Source organism: Anser anser, assembly GCF_964211835.1.
Source record: "Anser anser genome assembly, contig: HAP1_SCAFFOLD_368, whole genome shotgun sequence".
Taxonomy (NCBI): Eukaryota; Metazoa; Chordata; class Aves; order Anseriformes; family Anatidae; genus Anser; species Anser anser.
In genome coordinates this window covers 50525-77936 of record NW_028153769.1, presented here as the reverse complement: position 1 = coordinate 77936, position 27412 = coordinate 50525, and the positions used below count along the sequence as shown (strand labels likewise).

General features: G+C 36.4%; 1 protein-coding gene across 1 annotated transcript; it reads left to right on the top strand.

The window, feature by feature from the left end:
* Positions 1-8652: 8652 nt before the first annotated feature.
* Positions 8653-13022, top strand: LOC310891513 (adhesion G-protein coupled receptor V1-like). The gene is made up of 3 exons (XM_083853788.1): positions 8653-8808; positions 10163-10536; positions 12369-13022. Exons 1-3 carry the CDS (start codon positions 8658-8660, stop codon positions 12636-12638), a joined length of 795 nt encoding a protein of 264 aa, XP_083709914.1. The 5' UTR covers positions 8653-8657; the 3' UTR covers positions 12639-13022.
* The last annotated feature ends 14390 nt before the right edge of the window (positions 13023-27412 follow it).

The window sequence follows — 27412 nt, the reverse complement described above, 5'->3', positions numbered from 1 at the left end:
AGTAGCTCTGTTTGTGGAGAATGAAGAATGGGGTGTTATATAAGAGAAACATAGAGTTAAATCTTCCTATGGGTGATTTTAATTGATCTATTCAGTTATCAATTACTTTTACAGGCAAGAATTAACATGTGAAATTAAAGCAGTTTGCACTGCTTTAGTAATCTGTCTTTGTGTGTCCTTTTCTGTAGCACTCCAACATGTTACTGGTTTCATAAGAAGTGAAATTGGTTATTATTGTATTTCCTTTTTCTCAGTTTCAGATGTTTCAGATGTTCCTTTTTGATTTCTGTTGCTCTGAATATGCACACTGACTCTGTTTATGTTTTTTAGCTGTTTACAGAGTTGTAAGAAATCAAGGAAACTATGGAAATGTTAGTGTGTCTTGGGTTGTTGATCCAGCATGTACCAATGACGTCTATCCAGAGCAAGGGACTATTTTATTTGATAATCTGGAGTTTTCAAAAAATATCACCATTTACTCACTGCCAGATGAGGTAAACACTTTTACAGTGTTTTGGGGTGAGAATATGGGACAAAGAGTAAGTACTAAAACATTAGAGTATAAGGAGAAAAAAGGAATGTGTGTTTCTCAAGAGCCTAATAACTTGTAGGAAATATCAAAATACTTGGGTAGAACTGAGATAATGTCTGCAAATCATAGAGAAATTTCAGAAGCTGTGCATACCTCTAAACAAAAAAGGTAGAAGCTGAGAGTAATTGTACTGTGGTAAAGTTATAGGAAAGTTTGACTGAAACTCGTATCTTGATAACTGGAATCCTAATTTCAATCCTAATCCTATATGCTGATAAATTTGAAGTAATATAAGAAAGATTACACCTAATGATAAATAAATAAAGCTGTAAAAAAAACTACATGTATCAGAAACATAAAACTGGAAGGTAACTTTTGGGTCATCTGTGCAAGATAAAGAGGAAGGGACTTACTTACAAAAACTGTAGATGGATGATAATTTCTGTATAACTGTATGAATTATCATCCCTCTTGAGACACATAAGGACTGACAAATAAAAACAACACTCAGAAATCTCTGGCTTATTAATCCCCCTAACTTTTCATTTTAAATTCTTCAGTGTTTTGTATGCTAGAAATTAATGTCTTAATACTTTCAGGTGCCTGAAGAGGAGGAAGTATTCACCATCAGTTTATTCAATGCTACCGGTGGAGCCAGGCTGGGCAATGTAACCACTGCAATTTTACAAATAACAAAGAATGATGATCCCATTTATTTTGCAGGTTAGATATTATTGTTTATAAATGTGGAATACATACACTACCTAAAACGGATTTTTTTCACAAACCAGATCATTGCGAAATCGTAATCCCAAAAGAGCAAGTGGAAAAGCTCCCCAAACTTTTTTTTTTTTTTGTATTTAATTTATATTTGTTTCCTTCAGAACCTTCCCATTTTTTTGTGTGTGTCATTTTTCTCTTTGTTGATGTTGAGATCAGTTAGGAGGCAAGGTACAAAATATTCTCTCGTACCTGAATTATTTCCTACCTTTATCACATACATCTTATTGTTTCATTGAAGAGGAAGATCCTACTAGAGAGAATTAAGAAAACAGAGCAAATGCAAGCAACTCAGGCTTGAACTCAGACAGATTTGTTGCTTTTGTATTTTCAGAACCTGTGACAGTGAGTGTTCAAGAAGGAAGTGTTGCAAACTTTACAGTCCTAAGGAATGGATCTGCTGATGTCGCTGTTGTTGTCCAGTATATTACTGTTAATGGAGATGCAACAGCTGAAGAGGGAGACTTTGTTCCCAGTGGAAAGAACAGTGTCATTTTGTTTGATGTTGGAGAAAGGGAGCAGAATTTATCTGTGTATATCAACGATGATGATACCCCTGAAACTGATGAAACATTTTATATTATCCTTTTCAATTCTACAGGTAAGTCTTCCTTTTTTTTTTTTTTTTTTTTTGCTGGCAATTTCTTAGTATCTTGGTCTTATCATAAAGCAATATTTAAATGCCAAGAATTATACGAATAATGTTTGCTTCAAGATTTTTATACAATAAATGCATACTGTGTTTGAATTTTCATCCTTAATTATTTTATTGGAAACAAAAATCAAATGATAGAGTTGATACTTTGCCTGCAAAAACAACTGGAGTGAAAGTCCCTTTTCAAATATAAATGCTCCAAATTAGATGGACTTCAATACAAAAACACAAAGCAAAAAAAAAAAAAACAAAATTTAGTACCCAACAGTCTTAGGAAAAGAGGTATTCTTTTAGTTATTTTTTTCATGCTCCAGAGTGTATTACAAAACTACATGATTTTTGTAAAAACAAACAGAACTGCCATATTTTGGAGGAAGGGTATGTAATTGCTCTATTTTATTAGTAGCGAAAAGTATGCATACATTTTTTTCACTCTGAGACTATAGTTTTAAAAGGCTTAATTTGCAGAAAAATATATGTCACAATTTACCCAGGGGACCACCTCTAAAGAAAGGATTTATTACCTTAGAAATAACGTATTTTTGTTTATTTATTTATTTTTCAAAGTTTACACTTAAAAAGGAATGACCAAAATTATTCAGCCCATTCCTCACGTTTTTGAAATACATATCTTTTAGAATAAATTATCACTGTTATGTAATATACATGAGAAAATAAAAGTGAAGTATAAGAAATTCATAATTTTTCCAGAGCCCTAAGTATTTAATAAAGACCCTCCCCACACCTAGCTCCAACAAAACTCATGGTGTTGTGGGAGAGTCATTTGCAATTGTGTTATCAAATTTTAATTTACTGCCCTTCATTTTTTACTGTTCTCTAGTTGAGAGGTAATAACAGGCTCTGAATCTGCTGCAAATCTTTGCAATGCAAAGCAAAGCTGTATTGAATCAGCCATTGAAACCTGAGGGGCTGTAATTTAATAAAGCAAAGAAAGATGATGGCAATTAACCATCAGACTATACCTTCAGATTGTGTGACACGTTCTCAAAGTAAAATACCTACCAGGTATTCAATTCAAGATTAGGAAACCTAAAATTAGATTTCTTCATCTGTAAGCACGCTAAGCATCTTAGTTCTCATTACAGTCTCTGATGGTCTTAGTCTTTAGCAGTCGATAAGACTGAAGTGATTGAGGTCATGCTACAGTGGACACCCTGCGGCTGGCCTGTGAGTTTCTCACAAGGCAGCATTGATCTTGAGTTGAATCCTTCCCTGAACATTGGTAGCAGGCAGCCAGAGGTTGACAGGGAAAGCAGTAATTTGAGTATAAGGCAGCTAAGCTATTTCCCAAGGTCGGCTGGTATTCACTGTAGTACCCAGGTCTCTTATAAAATATCAGACTAGGGAAAGGATTAGACAAAACCATTCTTCTTCCTTCATAAGTTTTCTCTTTTGTTGTCTCTTTCTACTTTAATAACTTTCTTCAGGATCTACTGGTAGCTCCCAATACTACCCCATTGGGAACATATCATGGCTTTTCTCCTAGCACATGGGGAATGGGTATCCATAGCCTCCTTTTTCCTCTAAAATGAGCATCATATAGTTTTACAGCCATTCTAGAATCACTAAGAATAAAGAATATTTCTATACATATTCCTGAAAGCAAAAGTTGGTTTTCTTTCTATGATTGGTTACATACAGTGGCCTTGACTGTTCTGAAATTTTTTTGGGGACTGTTGTTCCTGAGAGAAAATACAAATAGAGGTATATGAAGTTAGAGGAATAAGCACATTGTTTAACGTGGAACAAAATTTAGTCGGACACTTTCAAAGAAGACAAAAAATGGGGTGGGTGTGGACACATTATGTTCATCTATGGACAATGCAATGGAGTTAGAATTAACATCCCTTAATATTTACCTGTACTAATATGCACACTGAAATCCTGCTAGCTTCCCATCTACATAATAAGAATCTTATGTTTCTTCCTTTTAGATATTCTTTGATATGGGAGTGAATAAACTCTTAGACATTGCTCATAGCTTGTATTTAGTTTAAATGCAATACTTTTCTTCTAGGTCTAAAGAAGGTCGGGGCTCTCTGAATACCTTACTCTTTTATTCTGTACCTCTGAATATCTTATTCTTTTGACTTGTCCAGATGATCAAACAGAAAATGTTACCTCACATAACAACTACATGCAAGGATACTGTGTAGTAAGAATCACATCTTCTCAGTTCATGTCATTTTTCCTGAAAATCTTACGTCTTGCTCTCTGGATGGTACACTACTTAAATACTTTTACTCTGATTTGCCTGCTGCTGAATACCTCAAATTCTGTTTTTCACTGACTTTTATAATTGTCCTTTTCTTTGTATAAAAGCAATTGTAGTGAGTAGAAAACATAATTGGATTTAGAGTTACCTACATTTCTGATTCCAATTTTAATAATAATAATTGTCCTCTTTTTTAGGAGATACAGTTATCTTTAAGGCTGGAATGGCAACAGTTATTATTGAAGCAAATGATGATCCTAATGGAATTTTCTCTTTGGAACCTTTAGAGAAGCCAGTTGAAGAAGGCAAAAGTAACATTTTTTGGTAAGTAACGTTTAAAGAATATCTTTGCACTCTTTTGGAACTGGTGTATGTGGTACTTTATAAATAGCACTTTGATTAAATCAAATGCACAAGTGTGCATTGATAGAAGTGCACTATAGAAAAACAGTTTTACAAAATTTTGGATTAAATGATTTGTAATGTGTTGAAGACATCACCTGTAATACTATGGAGTACACAGTAAATATTAAAAAGTGCACAGAAGCTCATGTTGAAATGTAACTAAATAAGACTTCAGCATTGATGTTCTGTTATAATCTCAGGAACCTGTAGATACAGAAAAATCTGAATGATTGAGCACAATATAACCTAGGCTGACAGAAAAAGAAAAAAAACCACTCAACAAATAGCTAAATAAAACTGTGTGGCACTAGGTGGCTTTTTGTACCCATCTTTGAAATTTTCAACTGCAAACTACTGTATTCTTTCTTTCTGTTTTTGTATTTTTTTTTTCTTTTATCTGTTAATTACAGATTGAAATCTATACTTAAAGTCCGGATGTGACACTCTTCATTAGTCTGACCTTTGAAAGTATTTTCCTTTGTGCCACCATGATATATTGAAGAATTAGCAGGGTTAAAAATTGAATGCACTTGGCATCTCGCCTTGTTACATTCATTTCATAAATTTACTATGGGGTTTTAATTGGATGAAAAAATGATTTTTCGTTAAGAAATCTTGAGACAGGCTGTAAAGAGAAGTTAGGTCACAATAAATGCGATAGTGCAAATAGTTAGGGAAGAGGTTCTTCTTGCATTTAAAAAATCATCCTTTTTTTTTTGTCTGTTTGTTTTAAAGCCTTGAAGCAGATGCTTATGGCTGTGAATTGGTTCTTTATGCTTGTGTCAATACATCTGAAATATGAATAGTCTCAAGAAAAGAGGATATTAAGTTCATTGTGTGTTTGTTGTTGTGCTGTTCACTGTTTTGGGCTTTGTTGTTTTTTTGTCCTTTATAGTCTAATCTGCAGGATAATTTTTGTGGATTTGGTGGTGTTAAGAATATTGTTTTGATGTAAACATGCTTATATACAGGTGCTTTATGGAATTATAGGATACCAAGATCTCCAACATCTGAGGAACCTGCTCAGTCATCATTGATAAAATATATTTACTAGGGATCTGTCTCTTCCATACTGTCACTACTTTGACAGTTGTGTAGCATATAAAAAAGTGGTCAAAGTAGCATGTAACCAAACCACCGAAAACACAGAGGTTTTAATGAGGTAATTGGAGTTAGTGCAGCAGCGCTACACAGCTGGGATAGAGCACCCTGGTTAACGCCACAGAAGAAAAACCTTTGGAAGCAGAAACAACATAAATGTGTTGCTGTGGCTGGACTAGTTTAGCTGAACTAATTCTTCAACCTGATATAATCTATTTATAAGGCATTTTATGTCACCGTGCAAACCGACAGAAGCAAACTTCCTGTATGTAAGCGCACTCTTAATAAAGGCACTGTATGGGTCACTTTTTATTTGTAGTGCCTTTTTGAAATTAGTGTAATTGTGTTAGCAGATAGTTACCAAAAAAAAAAAAATCTTTTCATTTACTACGTTCTTAATCACAAATAACAGTAGATTTCTGAAAGCCGTAGAATGTAATTCTAATTTAATACAAGTGTAAGAAAAAGTTTAAGTAGACTTGATGACTGAAAGGAGAAATGTTTGTGGTTAAATGTAGATGATTCTCTTTCCTGTCTAAGAGTGTCCAAGTATATTAATTTTTAATGTTAACTTTCTGAACTATTATGCATTCATATTTATTATTATAAATTGGAATTACAAGACACAGTGATGTGTAGCTTCACAGTAGTATTCTGCATGGACCTGCGTATGCTACTTCTGTTTTCTAAAGTACGTATTCCGGGAGTAGAATTGTACTGCAAAAGTGGCTGCCTTTAAAAGGAAGGCTTCATGGAACAGTTGTAGTATATTAGTATTTTACTTTATATTACATAGTATATTACTTCTTACTGTAAGGAAGATTACAGTAAAAGGAGTCTCCACATTTTCCTTTTCTACTCAACGCTGATGCATGCCTGCCAGGACTCTCATTCTTTCTGTATCACTGAACAGGATTTTGAGACACAGAGGACACTTCGGCAATGTTTCTTTGACCTGGCAGTTGTTTGATAATAACTCTGCACTGAAGCCAGGAGAAGAATTCTATGAAACTTATGGGACTGTGTGCTTCATGGATGGTGAAAGGTCGAAGTCAATAACACTACGTGCCATTTCAGATAGAATTCCTGAATTCAATGAATTTTACATTCTAAAGTTGGTGAATGCTTCAGGTATTGTCTTCCATATCACCATTTCCTTCATATCTGGTAGAAAAGAGTTATGTTTAATCAATCAAAAAGAAACCAACACTAGAAAGAGCATTGCTTTGAATCATGTCTTGATATCCTATGCTTTTCTGGTAAGGTTTTAGGTCTTATTTTTCATTTAATCTTGATTTCCATATATAGAGAGTTACTCAGTTCCCGAATTACTGTTAAACACATTTTGGTGATCTGAACTTTAAAAGGGATGCCTCTTGGTTTTTGAAATTAAGCTTCTTAAAGTTCAGAAGTTTCATTTCAAAAACCAAGAGTTCTGAATTTCAGATACATAGATCTCCATGCACAAAATATAAAACAAAGATACTAACAAAGAAATAACAAAGGTATTAAAGGTTATGTGTGTCTACCATAATAGAGGTTGCTTTTTTGTTTGTTTGTTTCCCTAGAGGAGGTAAAATACTTGTAGTTACCACTTCACATGACTTAAATTACAACTTTAAATTGCTACTGGACACATTTCCTAATCTGGATTAATTCCACTTTAGTACTATTCATGGTCTTCTGTGCTCTGATACAAGTGAAAATGTGTGTTGGCCTTTCCTGTAAGTGAAGTCCATACGGATGTACAAAAGATTTCCTGCTTATAACAGGTAGATCACTGTACACTTTGAACACGGAGATTCTCCATTCACAACATGATCTTCATATCATGAATTCTTACTGTGCAAAGATAGATGACTAACACCAGGACTGGGCAGCAGTTTTAACACACAACTGGTTACTGTTTCTGCAAGGTGTATGTACTTCTGTATCAGAGGCAACAGGCAAGATTTTGCCATTCTCTATTCCTGTAAGTCTTTGAGCAATACAAGAATTGAATTTGGCCCCCATGCTTATCAAACGAATCAAAGGTAACCTACCTTATTGGCTAATTAAGAAAAGATGGACCTTGTCATGTTTCACCTGAAAGACATCTGTGTGTTTTACAGCTGAAAAATAGCATGTGGGTTTGTTTTCTACTGAAATTACATCAGCACAGTGTTTTAAGAATAATACAATTAACCTATGTAATTTTCAAGTTAGATCATTTGCTATAAGTCCAGAGGATCTTAAAGGAGGGTTTGAGGTTTTTTTAGAAACTTGTTTTATTAAAAAAAAAAAAAAGTACTTTGAAACTTTTTTCTGAGTGTGTTGTTTAATCATTAACTTTTACTCTAACTTCTATTACGCAGGTGGGTCTCCTGGTCCTGGTGGTCAGTTATCTGAAACCAGTCCTACTGTAACTGTCATGATCCCTTTCAATGATGACCCTTTTGGAGTGTTTGTTATAGATCCAGAGAGCCAGGACAGAGAGATAGTGGAAGATACTCTTTCTGAAGATGACCTTTCCTATATTACGGACTTCACCATCTGGAGACAGCAAGGCACCTTTGGTGTTGTCCGACTAGGTTGGGAAATACTGTCTAGTACCTTCCAAGCTGGACTGCCATCAATGGTAGATTTCTTGTTGCTTGGATCATTCCCAAGCTCAGTACAATCACAGCCCCACATGAGGCGCCATCACAGTGGAACAGACGCTCTGTATTTCAGTGGAAAAGAGGATGCATTTGGCATTATCGGTCCTGAATACCCATAACAATGGAAATAATGCAGTAACCAATTTTACATTTTCAGCTTGGTTAATTCCTAATGTCAGTACAGATGGCTATATAGTTGAAAAGGATAACGATAATGGGACTTTATATTATGGTGTGAAAATTCAGACAAATGATTCTCATGTTTCTGTAGTGCTTCATTATACAGCATTAGGGTCCAATATGACATACATGGCTAAAACATCAGTCATGAAATACCTGGATGAGAATACTTGGCTTCACGTTCTGATTACTCTGGATGAAAGTATAATTGAATTTTACGTTGATGGAATTCTAGTTCTGGGAGGAATGAAGAGTCTAAAAGGAGAAGCAATTCTTGATGGTGAGCCTTTGCTATTTTTCTCCATATATAAAGCTCTGAAATGCATAGTCTAGCCACTTCAAAGGTGGAAGAAATACACTGAAATGATTATATCTGTTAAGTTAATTGAAAGGAATGGATAAGAATTCTTTGAGGATTTTCAGAAAGCCTATGGAAATTGTGTGAATGTTCTAAAAAATTCAAACTGCTGCGATGTTGAGTGAGAGTAGAGGACTATTAATTGTATGGTGTACTATTTTATTTCTGCTTTTAAAATTCCAGGTTGAAGTTTAAGAAATCAAATTTTCCATTTGTAAAAAGAATAGTACTTCTGCAATTAGTAATTTCCATCACACTTGCAGTACTGTAGCTAAGCTGAGAGGCTGAGAGGTTTTTTTTTTTTCCCTCCCTCGGTTTCTAGAACAAATATATGTGAAATGCAATTATGCTTTTATTGCTAGAAGGATATGTCTGTGCTGTAAATTTTCTTTATTAGTGGGGATGGCGTGTGTCTGGGGATAATGCAATAGTAAGGCAAGTATGTCATCTCTCTCCGTTGAATGTTGGGTAATACACAGTGGTGTGCATAGCAGCCCAGTTTTTCTCAGCATCCTCCACTTTGTGCCCTGGGACTTTTATCAGTTCCTGTGGTTGCTCATCTCTACAACTGCCACTCAGTGTCATATGTATGACAATACACTGAAGAGCACAGCTTTTTTTGTTTGTTTGTTTTCTTTCGTTTTCTGAAAGGCAACTGAAAACAGCTGATGTGTGTGTTTTAGCACAAGAGCATAGCATGGCACAGAACAGGATAGAGTAGGAATGAATATGAGGCAGCTGTGATCCTATAGTTTGGAGACAGAGAAATATAAATGCTGTTGTAAAAAGAGTTTGGAATTTGCATGGAATTACGGTGTGGTGGATGAAATGGATGTCCAGAAGGGTTAATGCAGTAATCATGAGTATCATCAGAATGGATCAGCTGCCCTAGCAGAGGGAAACAAAGTAGGATTTGTTCAGCAAAACAAGGGCTAAAAGGGGTTGCAGTTCTGCTCTGAAAATCTGTGGAGGAAAGAGGGAGCCTCAAGTCTCTAAGACTTATAAAAATGAGGGATGATGATAATGTGCTGCTAGAACTAATAGGATGAAAAACTTGGACAGCATAGGATGGAATTGTTTGGCCTGTGAGGACTTACCTGTAACATTGAGATGAGGCTCAAGGAACCTCCTGATTTTGGATCTCAAGATCAATATGATTCCTCATCCAGGGACAATGAACAGTTTACCATTGGTTTTTAAGAAAAACAGGTAGTCAGTTGCTGACTGTTTCATACAAATACAATAACATGAGAAAAAATTATAATTTCCTTCTCAGGTCCAGGAATAGTAAGAATTGGAGCAGGAATCAACGGCAGCAGTAGGTACACAGGGTTAATGCAGGATGTAAGGCTTTATGAGCGTAAGTTGACACGAGCAGAGATCTATGAACTTCATGCAACTCCTGCAAAAAGTGATGTCCACCCTGTCTCTGGGTATTTGGAGTATTGGCAAGGAGAGGCCAATAAATCATTCATCGTGTCTGCAAAGGATGACAAAGAGGAAGAAGGAGAAGAATTATTCATACTAAAGCTCATTTCTGTGCGTGGTGGAGCTCGAATTTCACAAGAAAACACCACAGCAAGATTAAGAATACAGAAAAGTGATAATGCTAATGGTTTATTTGGCTTCACTGGAGCATGTATCCCTGAGGTAAGGTGGTCATAATGGAAATTGTAGGTGATATTTCAGGCACAGAAAGCTAAATGGCAGGACCAAGTGACCTGAACAAACCCTAGATTTTGCAGTGTTTGCTTTTGTGGTTAAGCAAAGTTTTCCTAGGATTTGGAGATGCATATGTTCTGTTAATACAACCTCAGTTCCACTGGGATTTACTATATAATTTTAAAAAACTAAAGAAAAAAATGGTTAAGAAAATTTAGTTTACTATATAAACTGAAGACTAAGGCTTAATTTTTTTTTTCTAGAAAAATATTTTACCTTCACTTCTGTTACATTTGAGTTACCAGTTAAAATGTAAGATTTAATTCTCTGGTTTTTTTTTGAGAATGGATTATTGCAAAGATTTTTATTTTAGTTTTCTGTGTCACATGATGTGTTTGAGATAATTTTACTAGAGATCATGCAATGACAAAGTGTTATGGATTTTTCCACCTTCATTTGCTGTCATAAACTAAGTTATAATTTGCATATGTTTGATGTCAGTTGGTTGATTTAGTAGTGGTTTTTTTTGTTGTTTTAGTTTTAACAGATGAAATCTTTTTTCAGTGGTATCCATTCTATATGCAGAGTGTAAACTTGCTACTTTTTGAGGAGGCTTGAAATAAACATAAATCATTCTTTACTTCTTTAATCAATTATAAGGGGGAATAACATGATAGCTATCTCTACTGGTATTGGATTATTTTGTGGAAAAAAAAATTTAATATAGTTTTCATTTGGGAACTCTTATGAGCTTTAATTACATTCTTTTTTAATCAAAGTGCTTATGATGTTTTTAAAATAACTGTCTTGCCTGAGTGATACTAGTTTTCAGTTTGGTTCAGTTTGCTTATTGTGTGCCTACCATATGCTATGATAATAGATTCCTTCAGGTTCAAGTACCTCTGATACGCTGTGATGCCACAGATCATCAGCCAACCATGAAGAAAAAAAATAATTATATGGCACGGTAATTGTTTTGCACCTATCATATGTCCATTTCACCAGGGAAGTATTAGAGCTCTTAGTGGTGATGCAGGAACACAGCATTTTTTTACCAGTAGTTTAACTGTGCATATCTGTCTACTAGGCAGCTGAAGTCACACACAGTATCTATGCTTTCTTACAAAGCAGCCCTGAAATTTATCTAATGCATAAGATAGCTTTAACCTTTCCAATAACTTTCAGATAAAATTATTTTCTATGTTAATTTTATGAACGTTATTTTCTAAAATAGAAGGTCAGTACCAATTAAAGCTTCATTCCAGAGATGTGAAGTTGTCGCTGCAGAAGTCATGTTATCTGTGAAGATACAGAATTGTAAGGAGGACAGTAGAAGAGAAAAATCTGTTTTTCTGAATGATGATGGTATAGTTTATTTCTATCCATAGTGTGTCTGGTTAGAGAAAGTGCTGATCCAAATCTTTCTTTAAATTATTGCTAAGGAAAATTACAATATTGACGTTATTATAAAGCAATAGTTTCATTTGCTTTCGACAGGTACATTTCAAGCATATTGATTCTGTCTCTGACGCATAGTTTTAGGAAAGGGGTTGTGTCCAGGACGAACTGCAGTGTATTGTTATTTGTTACCTTAATAGTCCTCAGGGAGGCATCAGACTTTTGCAGATTCCACTAGGATTGTTCTGATTGGCATCAAGGTCAGTTTCAGCTTCCTAACACTCCAAAAGAGCTGAAAGTAACATGACAGCAATTTTTTACTTGAACATTTGTCTGGCATTAAATATTTTCGTGTTATTTAATGAAATTGCCTTGATTTACTTTGACAGTAATAAACGTTCCAAATTTTTGCTTTCTTCCAGACTGCTGATGAAGGTTCCACTATATCCTGTGTTGTGGAGCGTACAAGGGGAGCCCTAGACTATGTGTATATAAAGTACATTATCTCACAGGTTGATTCCACTGGCATTAATTACTCTGTTACCGATTTTTCTAATAGCAGTGGCACTATCACATTCGTTCCTTGGCAGAGATCAGAGGTAAACCCTACCTTCCTATTAACAATTCATCCTGTCCTTTACAAACCTCCTGGAAAATACCTTCTGAGGGTGCTTGGCTGGTTTGCATACTAGAGAGTGTTTACTTCACATGGCTTTTCTTATTATTATTTTTTATTTTGTTATTTTATGTTGTTATTTTTTTGTTATATATATATTTTCTTTCTTTCTTTTTTTCCATCCCTGACAACAAGAAAGTGTTATTTGTAGCTCTGTGTATATGTCAGTTCAAAAGTCACCATGTGTGCATGTACATATTAGATATATGTACATATACATAAAAAATATTAACTGTATTTATGTGTATGTGTACATATACTTTAAAAAGTGTAGATAGTCCATGTACTTTCGAAATTGGAAAATGATCAGGTTTGATCTGAGTGTTGTAACTCAAATTTATGTCCACAACAATTAAATAGGCAATAGTAAGATTCATTGCTGTTCTTGCACTCAAGGCTATCCAGGTTCTGTCTCCTTTTAAATTCAAAATCAGAAACAGGAGATTAAAGGTGTTCTTGTAACAATAGCTGTTTTTGAGTCTCCCTGAAATGATTACTGTCTGCTTTAATCTATTCCTCTGCATAAAGTGTGCGAGCAACTGGAACATAAGGAAATTATTCAATATTCTGGCCTTAGAGACACCTGAAATTGGTAATCAGAATTGCATCTCTGAGTTGGGGGAGAGAAAGAGAAATGATACATAAGGGAAGCTTTAGCTGCTTCTGAGAAAGCTTTCTAAAAGTCTTACGAAATTCCTTATCTGAATTAGTTTAAAAAAAAAAGAAAAAGAAAAAAGAAATACCAGGATACCAGGATACACTGAAGAGTAGGAATTCAAAGCTACAGAGGCCCACAATTAAAAAATTATGTGGGCAGACTGGAGGTCCAAAAGAGGGCCAGAAAGATGATCAAAGAGCTGGAGAACCTGTCCTCTAAGGAAAGACTCAAGGGGTTAGATCTTTTCACCCTTTAGAAGGGGACTTTGATCCCATTATTACAGTACCTAAAGGGCAGCTCCAGAGTTGACAGAGGCTCTCTCTTCTCAAGAAACCACAGGAGAAGACAGAGGGCAAAGAGTACAAAGATAGAGTGGGAGAGGTTTTGTCTTGAAATTTTTTACAACTACTGGAACGACTTCCTTAGGGACAGGGTCGGGTTGTCCCGACCTCAGCATCTGGGCCAGGGCAATCCCAAGCACAAACACAGGCTGGGCAGAGAAAGCACTGAGAGCACCCCTTGGGGGGGGAAGGACCTGGGCGTGGTGGTTGATGAGAAGCTCGACATGAGCCGGCAATGTGTGCTTGCAGCCCAGAAAGCCACCCGTACCCTGGGCTGCACCAACAGCAGCGTGGGCAGCAGGGCGAGGGAGGGGGCGAAGGAGGAAATTCTTCCCTCAGAGGGCGGTGAGGCCCAGGCCCAGGCTGCCCAGAGGAGCTGCGGCTGCCCCATCCCTGGCAGAGCCCAAGGCCAGGCTGGATGGGGCTGAGGGCAGCCTGGGCTGGGGGGAGGTGTCCCTGCCCATGGCAGGGGGTGGCGCTGGGTGGGCTTTAAGGTCCCTTCCAGCCCAAACCAATGTATGGTTCTATGGTAGAATTCCCATCACCAGGGGTGCTTAAGATGCAGTTGAACATGGTGCTGGATTATTTCATCTATTTTTTTTTTTCCATGAAACATTGAACTTCATCTTTTGATGTCCCATCCAACGTGGGCTGTCCTATGATTAAAATTCTGTGGTAATAAACAGCGTGTGCTAGAAATAGAAATAAAAATAATCTGTTTCAATGAATTCAATCCTGATGTACAGCACAGAATTGTTAAATTTATTTGAAGAAGTGGTGCGGGACCACAGTACTGTAGAAACAACATACACTTTCTATTATTGTTTGTATAATAAGGATGAATTGTGAGTAGAAAATACCATCCTCAGTTTCACTTATATCAGGCTGCAGAAGTCAATGTGGACTCAAATTCGCTGAAGTCATTTGCAGGGATCCCAGTGACTTCACTAGAACTGTGAATCTGGATAATGTGATGACTGGCAAAAGCGTGTGGTATCTGAAAATAGTTCATTCATGTTATAATAGTTTGTTCATTCAGCGTTATTTCTCTGTGAAATGATATTACTGCATTTCATACAATCATATATAGCAGAAATTTCCAAAGCTTTTCTAGCATGGCAACATAGACGAGGCCCACATTACTCTATCTAGTGGCAGAAAATGGCTGATGTAGGCTCTTGCTACACAGCTTACTGGTCCAATTTACTGCATACATACAGAGGAGCTAATGTGCATGGCTCTAAGAAACGGGCTGGTAGCAAGCTGCTCTTCAGGTGGGATATCCTAAGGGACTTTCAACTGACATTTGTAATCTACTCATTACCATGCCTCTAAATATGATCAGCTACTTAAATGTTTTCTATATGTTTGTCCGACCATATCGAAACATAAAGAAAGATGGAATTTTCTGAAGTGAATGTGTTAGCGTGTTTAGAGCAAGGTTATGTTAGTAAATCGTATGATCTGCAGGTCAAAGTGTCAGGTGGTATAATAAGCTCAATTTATTTGCTCTCTAAATTGGATTAATCACTGTAATGTCTCTTCATAAGCATAATTTCAAAAAGATTTTAAAATTTATCAGATATTTCATGTTCAGTACATGGAAATTAAACTCTGCTTTTGTGAAGATATACAAAACCAACCAAACAAGTATTTATTATCACTTATTTATGTAGTTTGAAACAATTCAGAAAATATGCCTTCCATTTCCAGTAGCTTGGAAGCATTGTTTTTGGAAAGCATATTCTAGACATAAAATGTTATCTTAGAAATTAGTTGAATTTATGTGGAGAGCAAAAATAGTGTCCTTTGCTTTCAGAACTATACAGCAGATACAGCTGACTGACTAATCAAAGAATGTTGCATGGTTTGATTTCTCCATGATTTGGTCCTTCTCTAGGTGTTAAATTTGCATGTTATTGATGATGACATTCCGGAGTTAAATGAATATTTCCGTGTGACATTAGTCTCTGCAGTGTCTGGAGATGGGAAACTAGGTTCAACTCCTACCAGTGGAGCAAGTATAGATCCAGAAAAGGAAACTACTGATATCAGCATCAAAGCCAGTGACCACCCATACGGTAACAATGATGGGAATTATACAGCTTTGTTTCAGATTATTGTGTAGTTCTTTCCAGTCAGATGAAAACTTTGCTTGGTTGTAATAGTTGAGGAAGCAATCTCATATATTCCACTTTATCTAACTTGAATTAATTCATTGTTTATATACATGAATGAATACTGAATTAGTTTTCTTTTATAATTTTACAAAAAGGCCTCAAATCTTCCCTGCCCAAACAAGCAATGATTCTCTTGTGAGGGCAAATAAAGGCTCTGCATGTAGTTGATCCTGTCCAGGTTTTTCATCAAATGAGAATTCCTGACAATGAGAGTCATTTCTCCATATGTCTTGTACCAGTAAATACGCAAAACCGTGGCCTGTGAGGCTCTTTTGGGAAGAGAAGGTTTTATTATTGTGCTGTGCCTTTTATCAAGACTGACAAGAATATCAGTGAGAGAGGGTAAGGCACACAGCACATCTCTGGAAATAGTGTGATTGAGGCTTAAGGGTATACTGGTATATGTGGTTTTTAATTTCAGAACCATCACAAGATATGTTATCAATCACTTTATTTAAATTGTTTATCATCTTTAAAATTTGTTATGAAAAGCCATGTAAGTAGTAATTCTTGTCTTCCAGGTCTGCTCCAGTTCTCTGTGGGGCCACCTCCTCAGCCAGGTGATAAAATGATTCTTCCAGCCTCTTCTGTGCCCCATATTACTATTAAAGAAGAAGCTGGACACGTCAGATTACTGGTAGTTCGTGCACAAGGCCTTCTTGGAACAGTTCTGGTGGAATACAGAACAGTGCCAGTCACAGCTTTCAGTCCCAAAGATTATCAGGTATGGCAACTGCCAAGGTGGTATAATTGTTTTGGAATTAATTAGAGTTATTTATCGTGGAGATAGCTTTCAGTTTGACTGCTCTAGCCCAGCTATGATTCTTTCACAGAAAGACTACTTTACAAGGTGATGTGGCAAATGGATATGTAATATTCACTTAAAAATATACATCATGTGACTTCTCCATTCTTTTCTCTGCAGTAAGTTGCATTGTCTAGGAAAAGCCTCTGGTTTTGAACTTTTTTTTTTTTTCTTAACAGAGTTTTCAGTGTAGCAATTTGTGAGTTTTGCTGTTGTTACAGACCATATTATTCAAGTGCATGTACAGGTTAACATTATGCTTGTACATACTGGGATTTGTATATGCCTAGCAAAATAACCTGCATGTATCTGCACTTGCTTGTCCAACTGATCATTTGTGCAGAAAAATAAGAAAAATGTACATGAATGCAGATGCTCACCAGTATGTCAACTTAGATGTCTTCTTCTTTTTTTTTTTCTTTTGTAAAACAGATTTTTCAGATTTTTTTTTAAAGCTTAAGTGAGGAAAAGTAGATGTTTTGAAAAAGACAAAATGAAGGTTCTGTTTCTTTTTTTTATATGGATGAAAACATTAGACTTGAACAAAAATATGAAGAGCTCTTATATTGCAGGCTGTTGTGGGTACACTGGAATTTCAGCCAGGAGAAAGATACAAGTACATTACTGTTAACATCACTGATAATACTATTCCTGAATTAGAAAAAACGTTTAAAGTGGAGCTGTTGAACCCAGAGGGAGGAGGTAAGGCACATATATCAGTCCCTTAGTTGTATTTTCATGACCTCTACTCGTTCATAAAAATCTTGTCTTTCTTGGCATTATTTTCTATGTTATTTCTGAAAACAAACAAAAAGCACCTCTACATCCCCACCCCCATACAGCTGTCTTTTTTCGTAGGGAAGAACTGTTCCTCAGTTCTTTTCTTAATCCTTGGTGGAAACAACCAGATCCCATAGCAAGTATATTATTACCATGTATTAGGGAAAGTGTATCACTGCCATCTGTTAGGTCATCTAAAGGCAATTGCTGCTTTTCACTTTGTATAACTTCATGGTTGGTAATGAGAACTAAAATAATGCAAAAATATATTAGCAATATGTTGCATTTCAAAAATATGGAATATTTATAAAATATTTAAGGCTAAACAGTCAAAGTGTTGTGTTTTTGTTTGTTTGTTTTGGTTTTTTTTTGTTTTGTTTTGTTTTTTCTTCCACATGAGTGAAATCAGAAGAACTGCAATACATAGGTCAAATGGATTATAGCAGTAATAGGCTGTGGATGTTGAGGGCCATAGGGAGTTTGCTGAGCTGTAGCTGCAGAGGTAGCTCGTAGATAACTGTCTGTAAGAACAAGACAAACACTTGAAAGAATTATTGGTTTGAAGGGCTAGTCTGAAGGGACGGCAAAGCATAGTGGTGCTGCCACATAAACCCCTGAATACCTTACAGATTTTTTTTTCCATTTGAGAAAAATTTTAACGGAGATTGTAAAGCTTGTTGGAGGGAAAAGTAATTAGAAACACTGACAGCCATAAATTGATTTTTTTTTTTTAAACTGATGTTATTTTTTTAAACAATTCAGAAATTGCAAGTGTGGTCCCTTCTGGGAGGATGTATCAGATTTCCTTGAATTAATCCAGCTCTCTGCTATGATTGTATGTGTCTATGGTGCAACATGGTCTCAGTGATTCTTTTGGTAAAGTCTTGAGACTTTTCACGTATTTTGTCTTTTTGGTTGAATAGTTGTTTTGTTAAAAGGAGTCAAACTTTTCTCTTTCAAATTGTTGTGACAGAAAATTTACAACTAACTTTAGTAATCCAGTAACTATATAGCCTTTTTAAAATGAGCCTTCTTTTTGGCCTTTCCAACACAAACACAAAGCTTATGAAGCCCCCATTAGTTAAGTTTTCTGCAGATTTTCCCAACATTTTCACTTTGTGAGAAAATATTAGAATAAGGAGCTTGAGGGACTTTATCGTCTCCCCTACCTTTTTTTTTTTTTTTTTTTTCAATTTAGATTCCTCCATGACAAGCCTCAGTTAGGAGTGAGAAAGGGGAAATACAAAATGGGGACACAAAGAGGGAAAGAGAGGAAAGATAAACTATGTGTATGTGTTTTCTTTCATTCTGACTTCCCATTGCTATTTCCAATGTCATAAATTAAGTAAGAGGTGGCATATGTAAATATTTCAGTCTTTATTAGAACTCCTGTACACTTTCAGAAGCAAAGTTGATACCTTCCTAGAGTGCTTCCCTCTTTTTTTCCTGTTGTCCAGAATAGTTTAAATTTCTCTTTGCTTGCGCTCTGATTTATAAATGTATATATGTGTATATATCTGTATGTCTGTCATCTTAAAGTTGCTGAGCTCTTTAGAAATGATGGCAGTGGTAGTGGTGATGGGAACATGGATTTCTTCCTTCCAACTGTCCATCAGCATGGTAAGCATTTTGGATTAATCTTTATTTCTTTATGCTAACTGTAATATCCCTCATGAACTACACTACTGACACAGTTTATCATAGTGTTATTTTGCTTGTGGTTTGAGATATATCATAGAGTCCTGTCAAAACATTCTTTCCCATTTTAAAAAAGGCTTAATTTCAACAACAGTCAATACTAACCGTAATACAGAAAATAACAGCTTCTCTATCTTCAAAGCTGTATTTTTATAGAACACAATGTAGTTATTCCAGAAGTAGTTAGAAAAATTAGCTTTGTTTGTAAATTTTGTAAAATTTTCTGGAGAGCAAAGAGGAGAGAAACTTTTTAAATTTAAGGTAATTTAAAAATTACCTGACTGTGTGTTTTGATACTTTCTTTTGCCACTTGCTTTATGCTTTGATCTCTGCATCTCAAAAATACTCTTAATAAAAAGTGGTGTTAGCTCTTTTTTTTCTAAAAGAATGCTTTGATTATTTTTCATTTTTGAAGTCTATTTTTGTCACAACATACAGAAAACAAAGATAATTTAATCTTGAGAAAATTAAAAACATACAATATGCAGAAATAAGATGAAAACAAAAGCACCTACTATGAGGGAAACGCTAATGATGGCGGATTTTGAATTAAACCCTAGAGACCTGAAAATATTGTGTTAGCACCCATTATCGAAATCAAATAATTTATTCCACAGTGACAGCCTGATTTTCTGTTTTATTTGAAAATACAAAGGAGTTCAGTTTGAACCTGAGAGTAAGTCTGTGGTTTAACCACTTTTTGGAACTTCCTGGGAAGTGTTGTTTCCTCTTCTGTGTTTCCAGATTTTTTTTAAAATGCCAGGCTCTTTCTCTTTCTAAGCAGCAAGTTATCTCACACAAGATGATCATTACAGTAGTAGAATTTCCTGGACTAGCTTTTTCTTTGTTCCAGCTTCAGTTAAAATAGTACCTGCTTTTGTCCTGTCTGCACTGCTTACACTGTGTTTTACCACGTAACTCTCCCCTACCCTAAATTCTAGTTCATTTTCCTTAATTAGACAAGTAATTTTATTTTTGATCCTCTCTTAAAATATTTGCATTTTATATGTTGCTTTGGAGTGTTGTTCCATAGAAGGGCTGCCAGGACTGCATTATTGAAAGTGAGTTCCTTATCCATGTGGATAATTATTCCACATTTAAAACAAAAAAAAAACACACCACAAAATGCAAAACAGCAGAAATATTCCAGTTATGCTTTTCTGTGTGCTTTTTGTAACAAACTTCCTTAGCTTTTAAGAAAAGATGGTATAAAAAAATAACTCATTTTGGCACTTGCACTTACAGCCAGCTTGGGAATTGCATCCCACATCGTTGTGACTATTGAGGCTTCTGATGATGCTCATGGCGTCTTTGAGTTCAGTACTGAGTCACTCTCGGTAAATGGAACTGAGCCTGAAGATGGAGATAGCAATATTATGTTGCAGGTTAGAAAGTTTTGGGTCTCATATTGCTATGCAATCCTCTTTTATGTCTATTTTACAGAGCATTCTGCAATATTTTTATAATAGGTCTACAGCATTTTAACTTAACTTTATCATGTACATTTGTCTTGACATTTTATACTTCACTTTCTAAAGTGTATCTTTCAGCTTAAAACTAAAATGTTTTATATAAGTTTAAATTTACTTCTACTTGTTTACATTTGAGGTATGAATATTTTAAAGTAAGTGCTGATGACACAACAAATACAGCAAAGCTAAGATGATAAAGATTACACTGTTTTTAAAATTAGTTTATTTTTAACTCATCATGTCAATGACTTTGCACTGTATATAATGGAGGGGCTGGATTGTGTGCAGCTTGCAGTTGGCAATGACATGCTTAAGATCCTCCGGGTAAGGATTAAGGGACATGGAAATAAGTTATAACAATAAGATGAAGTTGTTGTGGGAGTCTGCTATAGACCACCCAGCCAGGAGGACAACATTGCCAAATTATTCTATAATGAACTAAGGGATATCTCTAGGTCATCTGCCCTTGTCCCTGTGGGTGACTTCAACTTCCCAGATGTTAGCTGGGAATACCATACAGCCAATACAAACAGGTACTGGAAATTCCTGAGGCACGTTAACAATAACTTGTTGGTACAGTTACTCTGGAAGCTGACTAAGAAAGGTGCCCTCCAGATTTGTTGCTTGTAAACAGTGAGGGTCTTGTGGGTGAAGTGGTGATTGGAGGCTGTCCTGGCCATAGTGACCATGAGATGGCTGAGTTTAAAATCTTTGGTAATAGGAGGAAAACTGCCAGCAAAAGTTCAGCCCTAGCTATGGAGACAGCAGACTTCAGACTACTCAGTGAACTAGTTTGTGAGGTCCCCTTGGAACCTGCTTTTGAAGGTATTGGAGTCCATCAGTGCTGGTTAGTTAAGTAACACCTCTTAAGAGCACAGGAACAGGCAATTCCAAAGAGTCAGAAGTTGAGCAAGCTGGGCAGAAGGCCAGCTTGGCTGAGCAGGGATCTTATTCTAGAATTTAGGCGAAAAAGGAAAATCTGTGGGCATTGGAAGCAAGGTCAGTTGAACAAGGACTACAGAGGTGATGTTCACTCAGAGTTGAAGCTGGCCAGTACTGTGGGGACAACAAAAAGTGCTTTTTTTAAAGTATGCTAACAGCAAAAGGAGGAGCAGAGAAAACATTGATCCATTACTTGTTGAGGTTGGTAACCTCACAAATAAGTACGCCAATAAAGCAGAGGTTAATGCCTTCTTTGCCTCTGTCTTTAACACCAATGATGGGCTCGGGGACACCCAAAGCTCTGAATTTCAGGACTGTGATGATGATAAACTCCCAGCCAACTTTGAACTTGTGCAGGATTTGCTGCTCCAGCTGGATGCATATAAGTCTATGGGGTCCAGTGGGATTAATCCCAAAGTACAGAAAGAGCTGGCTGATGTCATTGCAAGACCTCTCTCAATAATTTTTCAATAGTCTTGGAGTCTGGAGAGGTCACAGTTGACTGGAATTAAGTTAAACGAGGAAGTGCTGGATTCTGCACCTGGCAAGGGGCAATGCTGGCTGTACGGACAGGCCTGGGGACAAGAGGCTGAAGAGCAGCCCCATGGAAAGGGATCTGGGGGTTTTGCTTGACAGCAAGAGAAATATGAACCAGCAGTGTGCCTTAGCAGCCAAAATGGTCAACTGTGTTCTGGAGCATAAGGCACAGCAATGCTGGATGGTCAAGGGAAGGGATTGTCCTGCTCTGCTCTGTGCTGGCGAAGCCTCACCTCTAGCACTGTGTGTGCTACAATATATGAAGGACATAAACTATTAGAGAGCATCCAAAGGAGGGCTACTATGGTGGTGAAGGGTCTAGAGGGCAAGAAGTATGAGGAGCGGCTGAGGTCCCTGGGTTTGTTCAGCCCAGAGCAGAGCAGGCCGAGGGCAGGCCTCATGGCGGCCTGCAGCTCCCTCACGAGGGGAGCGGAGGGGCAGGCGCTGAGCTCTGCTCTCTGGGGACAGCGACAGGACCCGAGGGAACGGCATGGGGCTGGGACAGGGGAGGGTCAGGCTGGGGGTTAGGGAAAGGTTCTGCACCCAGAGGTGGTCGGGCACTGGGACAGGCTCCCCAGGGACATGGTCACAGCACTGAGCTGCCAGAGTTCAAGAAGCATTTGGACTACTCTGTCAGACATGCGATTTGATTTTGGGTGGTCCTGTGTGGAGTCAGGTGTTGGACCTGATAATCCCTGTGGATCTTTTGTAACTCAGGATATTCTGTGATTCTGTGACTTTGCTGTATGCCATTTTACACTTTTATGTTCTTCTTTCTTATAGTACAAAGAAATACATAAATCTTTGTGTTTTCCACTTAGGTTGTGAGAACTCATGGGGCCCTGTCTGAGGTGACTCTGTATTGGGTCATAGTCTGTGATCTTACAGAAGACCTGGTCTCTGCATATGGGAATGTAACATTTGATGTTGGCCAAGTGAGAGCAAATATTACCATACAAGTTTCTCCTGACAACGTGCCTGAACTGGATCAGGTGTTTTCAGTTTTGATCATCAATGTGTCCAGTGGTCGTCTTGGAAATCACACTAATGCAACATTAACAGTTTTAGCTAATGATGATCCATATGGACTGTTCATCTTTTCTGAGAGAAACAGACCAATAAAAGTTGAGGAAGAAACAAAAAATATCTCCCTGACAATAGTAAGGCTTGGTGGTCTTCTTGGTACAGTAGTGGTTACATACAGAACTTTAGGTGATGATGAAAAGTCACCCTTTCTTCCACCTGATGTTGTTAGAGCAATACAAGGAGAAGATTATATACCCATTACTGGTTATGTGATCTTCGCAGCCAATGAAAGCGAAGCCACAATATCTTTGCCTATTTTGGATGATTATGATCCTGAGAGGTCAGAATCTGTTTTTGTGGAGCTAAACAATACTGTTTTGATCGACAAAGTACAGGATCGGCCAAGTAAGTGTCTTTCATATGTAAACCCAAAGCTTAAATATGTAGGCTAATATTTATATTTAATAGGATAAAATGCAGCAATTGAAATTACAGTAAAATTTTACCTCTGCCTAACTCTGTATAGTTAAGAATCCTGTAAGTTATATGTCAGAGTATCTCACATTAAGTATGAAGATTCTGTGTGTCAGCATATATTTCCTTTACCACAAAATTTTGTCAGGGGTGGACATTTCTTTCTCCCTTCTGCATCTGCTTTATCCCAGGTGTTTTAGGCCAACTGTATTACTGTATTGGTTTTGTGTGCTAATACCTGCTCACCTGTTGTTTCTGTAAAGCACAATGATAGGAAATAAGCTAGTTGCACTTACTGAAAGCGAAAAAAGCCTTTTAAACATTAAGTGGTGTAGAATTGCAGCTTCATGCTGGCTTTTTAGCGTAGAGGATGTTTGCCCGATCAGATAAATTCAGGTCATTACAGCCTTATTTATGCTTAAGAGCTTCTTGGCATGCCTAATTTCCCTTCCCTCTCCCCCATGACTCTCCCACATTAATCTTGATTTTTAAGGGAAACACTACAAAAAATTCTACTGGGAAACTGAAAGGTTACTTATAGTTCATCATTGCTAGTGTAAAATTCTATTGTCCTATGGACAAATAAATAAGTAATTTTGCTAGTACCTCACCTCTTCAAAGAACTGGTGTTTTGTATGCTCCACAGCAGGGTAGAATAATAAGTTAGTAAGAATGTGGATTTTCTGACATAATATAATTCAAACATCAAAAATATGCTTGTGCAGTTTGTAGTTATATTTTGTCCAAATCTAAAATGAAAATTTTATTGAAAGCTAGTAGTGGCCATCCACTAAACTCAGGTGTATGTATATGAACAGTATAGCCATATATAGGAGGCATTTCAGGCTTGCTCTAAGAGGTTTTTTTCATATTTCAGTTGTAAATTCTCCTCGTCTTGGATCAGTGGGTGAGACTATAGCTCATGTAATTATCAATGCCAATGATGATGCTTTTGGAACACTTCAGCTTTCAGCTTCAGCTGTGCGAGTTGCTGAAAATTATGTTGGACCAATCATTAACGTGACCAGAACTGGGGGAATTTTTGCAGATGTTTCTGTGAAATTCAAAGCTATGCCAATAACTGCAACAGCTGGTAAGAAATCAAAATAGCAGAAATACACATTCTGTGTTAAACCAGAAAGAGCATACTGTATGCTTCGAGTAACCAAAGCAAGCAAGTGTGTATTGAATGCAGTCTAGTAAAACAAGTAGAAAAAATACCAAAGTGTGAGATACTTACTGAGTGTACTTAGGAGACAGGAATTCAGGTCCTATAGAAGAGACCTTACATCAAATTTAAAAAAACTCAGAGATATCATCACTGAAGAATCTAGCAAGAAAACTAAGGAAAGGAATTGGCTGTTTGTTTCCCTGGTGGCCACTCACTTTCTCAAAAAAATAAAATAAAATAAAAAATCCTGTAGTAGTATATATAGCTAGTACTTAGTCCTTTGTACATATTTCAACCTACCATACATGGCTTATTTGAGTTTCTTGGAGGGAAATTGAGAGCTGGTGACTCCTCTGTGAAACAGACAAATGTTAAGCACAATTCAAGAAGACTTTTACTTTGCAAATGAAAGGTAAAGCTCTCAGGTGATCCCTGAAAAGCTCCACGAGGGAAGGAGTGACCTTATGTCCTTTAGTAAAATCTCCTTTGAAAAAGGTACTTCTGTTTCATTTTATCTCTTGGAAAGCCAGACAACTATCAGAAATCAAATATAGAAATGTCACAGTTGTGTGATCTTCTCAATGGAAGATAATAATGGACCTTTTGTAATTGCTTCTTGGACTGACAGTGTAAACTCTGTTTTGGCCAAGATGAGATTTATTTTCATCCATCCAGATATCTAAAAGGCACTAGGAAATAAACAATTGTATTTTCTGGGTATGAAGATAAAGAAAAAAAAAAACACAAAAAAACACACCAACATATGAACACAAGGGAATGCAAAAAGAACAGATAAATATTAGTGCTGATAAACATTAGTGATGTTTCATAATGAACCAGAATGCCTTAATATTCTTCTGTGTTTTGATTGTTTTGTTATTTTTTCATGTACAAATCTAGGTGAGGACTACAGTGTAGCCTCATCAGATGTTGTCTTACTAGAAGGAGAAACAAGTAAAGCTGTGCCAATTTATATAATTAATGATATCAATCCTGAAGTTGAGGAGTCCTTTTATGTTCAGCTGCTGAATCAAACGACAGGAGGAGCCTTGCTTGGATCTTTGACGAGGGCAGTCATAACCATTGAGGCTTCTGATGACCCGTTTGGATCCTTTGGTAAATGAGTCTTATTTGCATATTTTCTCTTGTCCAGTAGCAATCTGCTGATTTGTGGGTGAGTTATTACTGGGCAATGGAATAAAAATTTTCAGAATACAAAAAGGGAAGTCTGGATGAACACAGTAAAGGACAAAATAAGATAAACTAAATTAAAACGTGTAAGTAAGGGCAAATGGTGCCCTTATATAGCGAAATTGAAGCATTCAGTCAACTTATATATCAAGATTTTGTGAGACGAAGGTGGATTTTGGAGTCTCCTAATGGGGATGGATTTTAATTTAATTTGTATTTTTTTATCTATTCTAAATGTTGCATTTCTGCAATAGCTTGAAGCTTAAGTTTACATGCCAAAACCTGTTTAGATAGTGCAGTGTCATTGTTTTACAAAATAATCAGGCAAAGCAGGTTTAAATATCTGGGGAAATTGGAAAGTACAAATATGACTTAAATTGCGTTCTTGTATGTTCTGGTTGTTAGTTATTGTAGTTTTTCTTCTTTCTATCATTATCAGTAAAATGGATTGTGGACACTTTCCAAAAATAGTTTCATTACACAGGTTTTGAGAAAAAAATGGTAATTTCAAAAATTTAATGACATTTTAGAAATTTATCTTTTCTATTTATTTTTTCTATTTCAGTATTTCTGGTGTATGTTTTCCAGCCATTTTATTTGACTTACTCTTTCTCCCTTTAGTACCCTACTTTATTTCAGTTATTCCATTTTATCAGCAAAATGTAAAGGAAATTGACAAAAGTAAATAATTCCACATGGATAATTCATTAACTTCATTCTTAACAACTAAAGATTTTATACAAGAAAGACTTATATTTGAAACAATTTAGATGGAATATGTTGACACATTTTTTCCATACGTGACATAAAAAATGATAAAAAATTTCCTCACTGGGAAAAATTACCTTCTGACCGTCTTCTAAAAACTTAGATCATGGCTAGCCTTGAACAATGGATACGTTGGAATAAACTCTTGGGTGGGGGCTGAATTTTCATGCCAATTTTATTTGCAGATAAAATGATACTGAAAGTTCAATTTGAAGTTTAAACCTGATTAACATTTTTTTAATTGTGCAAATGAATGCAATCAAGTGAAATAAAATATATAATTCAGTAACTAGGATGGTGTTTTTATTTTAAATATTACTGTTAATGAAATACACCTCTTTGTGCTGCACTTCAGTGTTCCAGATGACCGAATTTACTGTGGAGGAGCCTGAATCTGGATCAGTACCCATAAATCTGCCAGTAATCCGCAATGCTGGGACACTTGGTAACGTTACTGTTGAGTGGGTTGCTACCATTGGTGGACACCCTGCTGATGAGGACTTGCAGGTTGCCTCAGGCAATATTACTTTTGCCCCTGGGGAAGCCTTTCAGATGCTACTATTGGAAATCCTGGCTGATGATGTTCCAGAAATAGAAGAAGTAAGTCAAGCACTTACATCTTCCTTGAAGATGGTATTAATTTTGACTTGTTCTAGAAATATGTATGATGGAAAACAAGAAATGTTCCGGCAGGAAGGTGCTATAATTTCATGTTATACTTTGCTTGTAATTATTGTTAGAAAAACC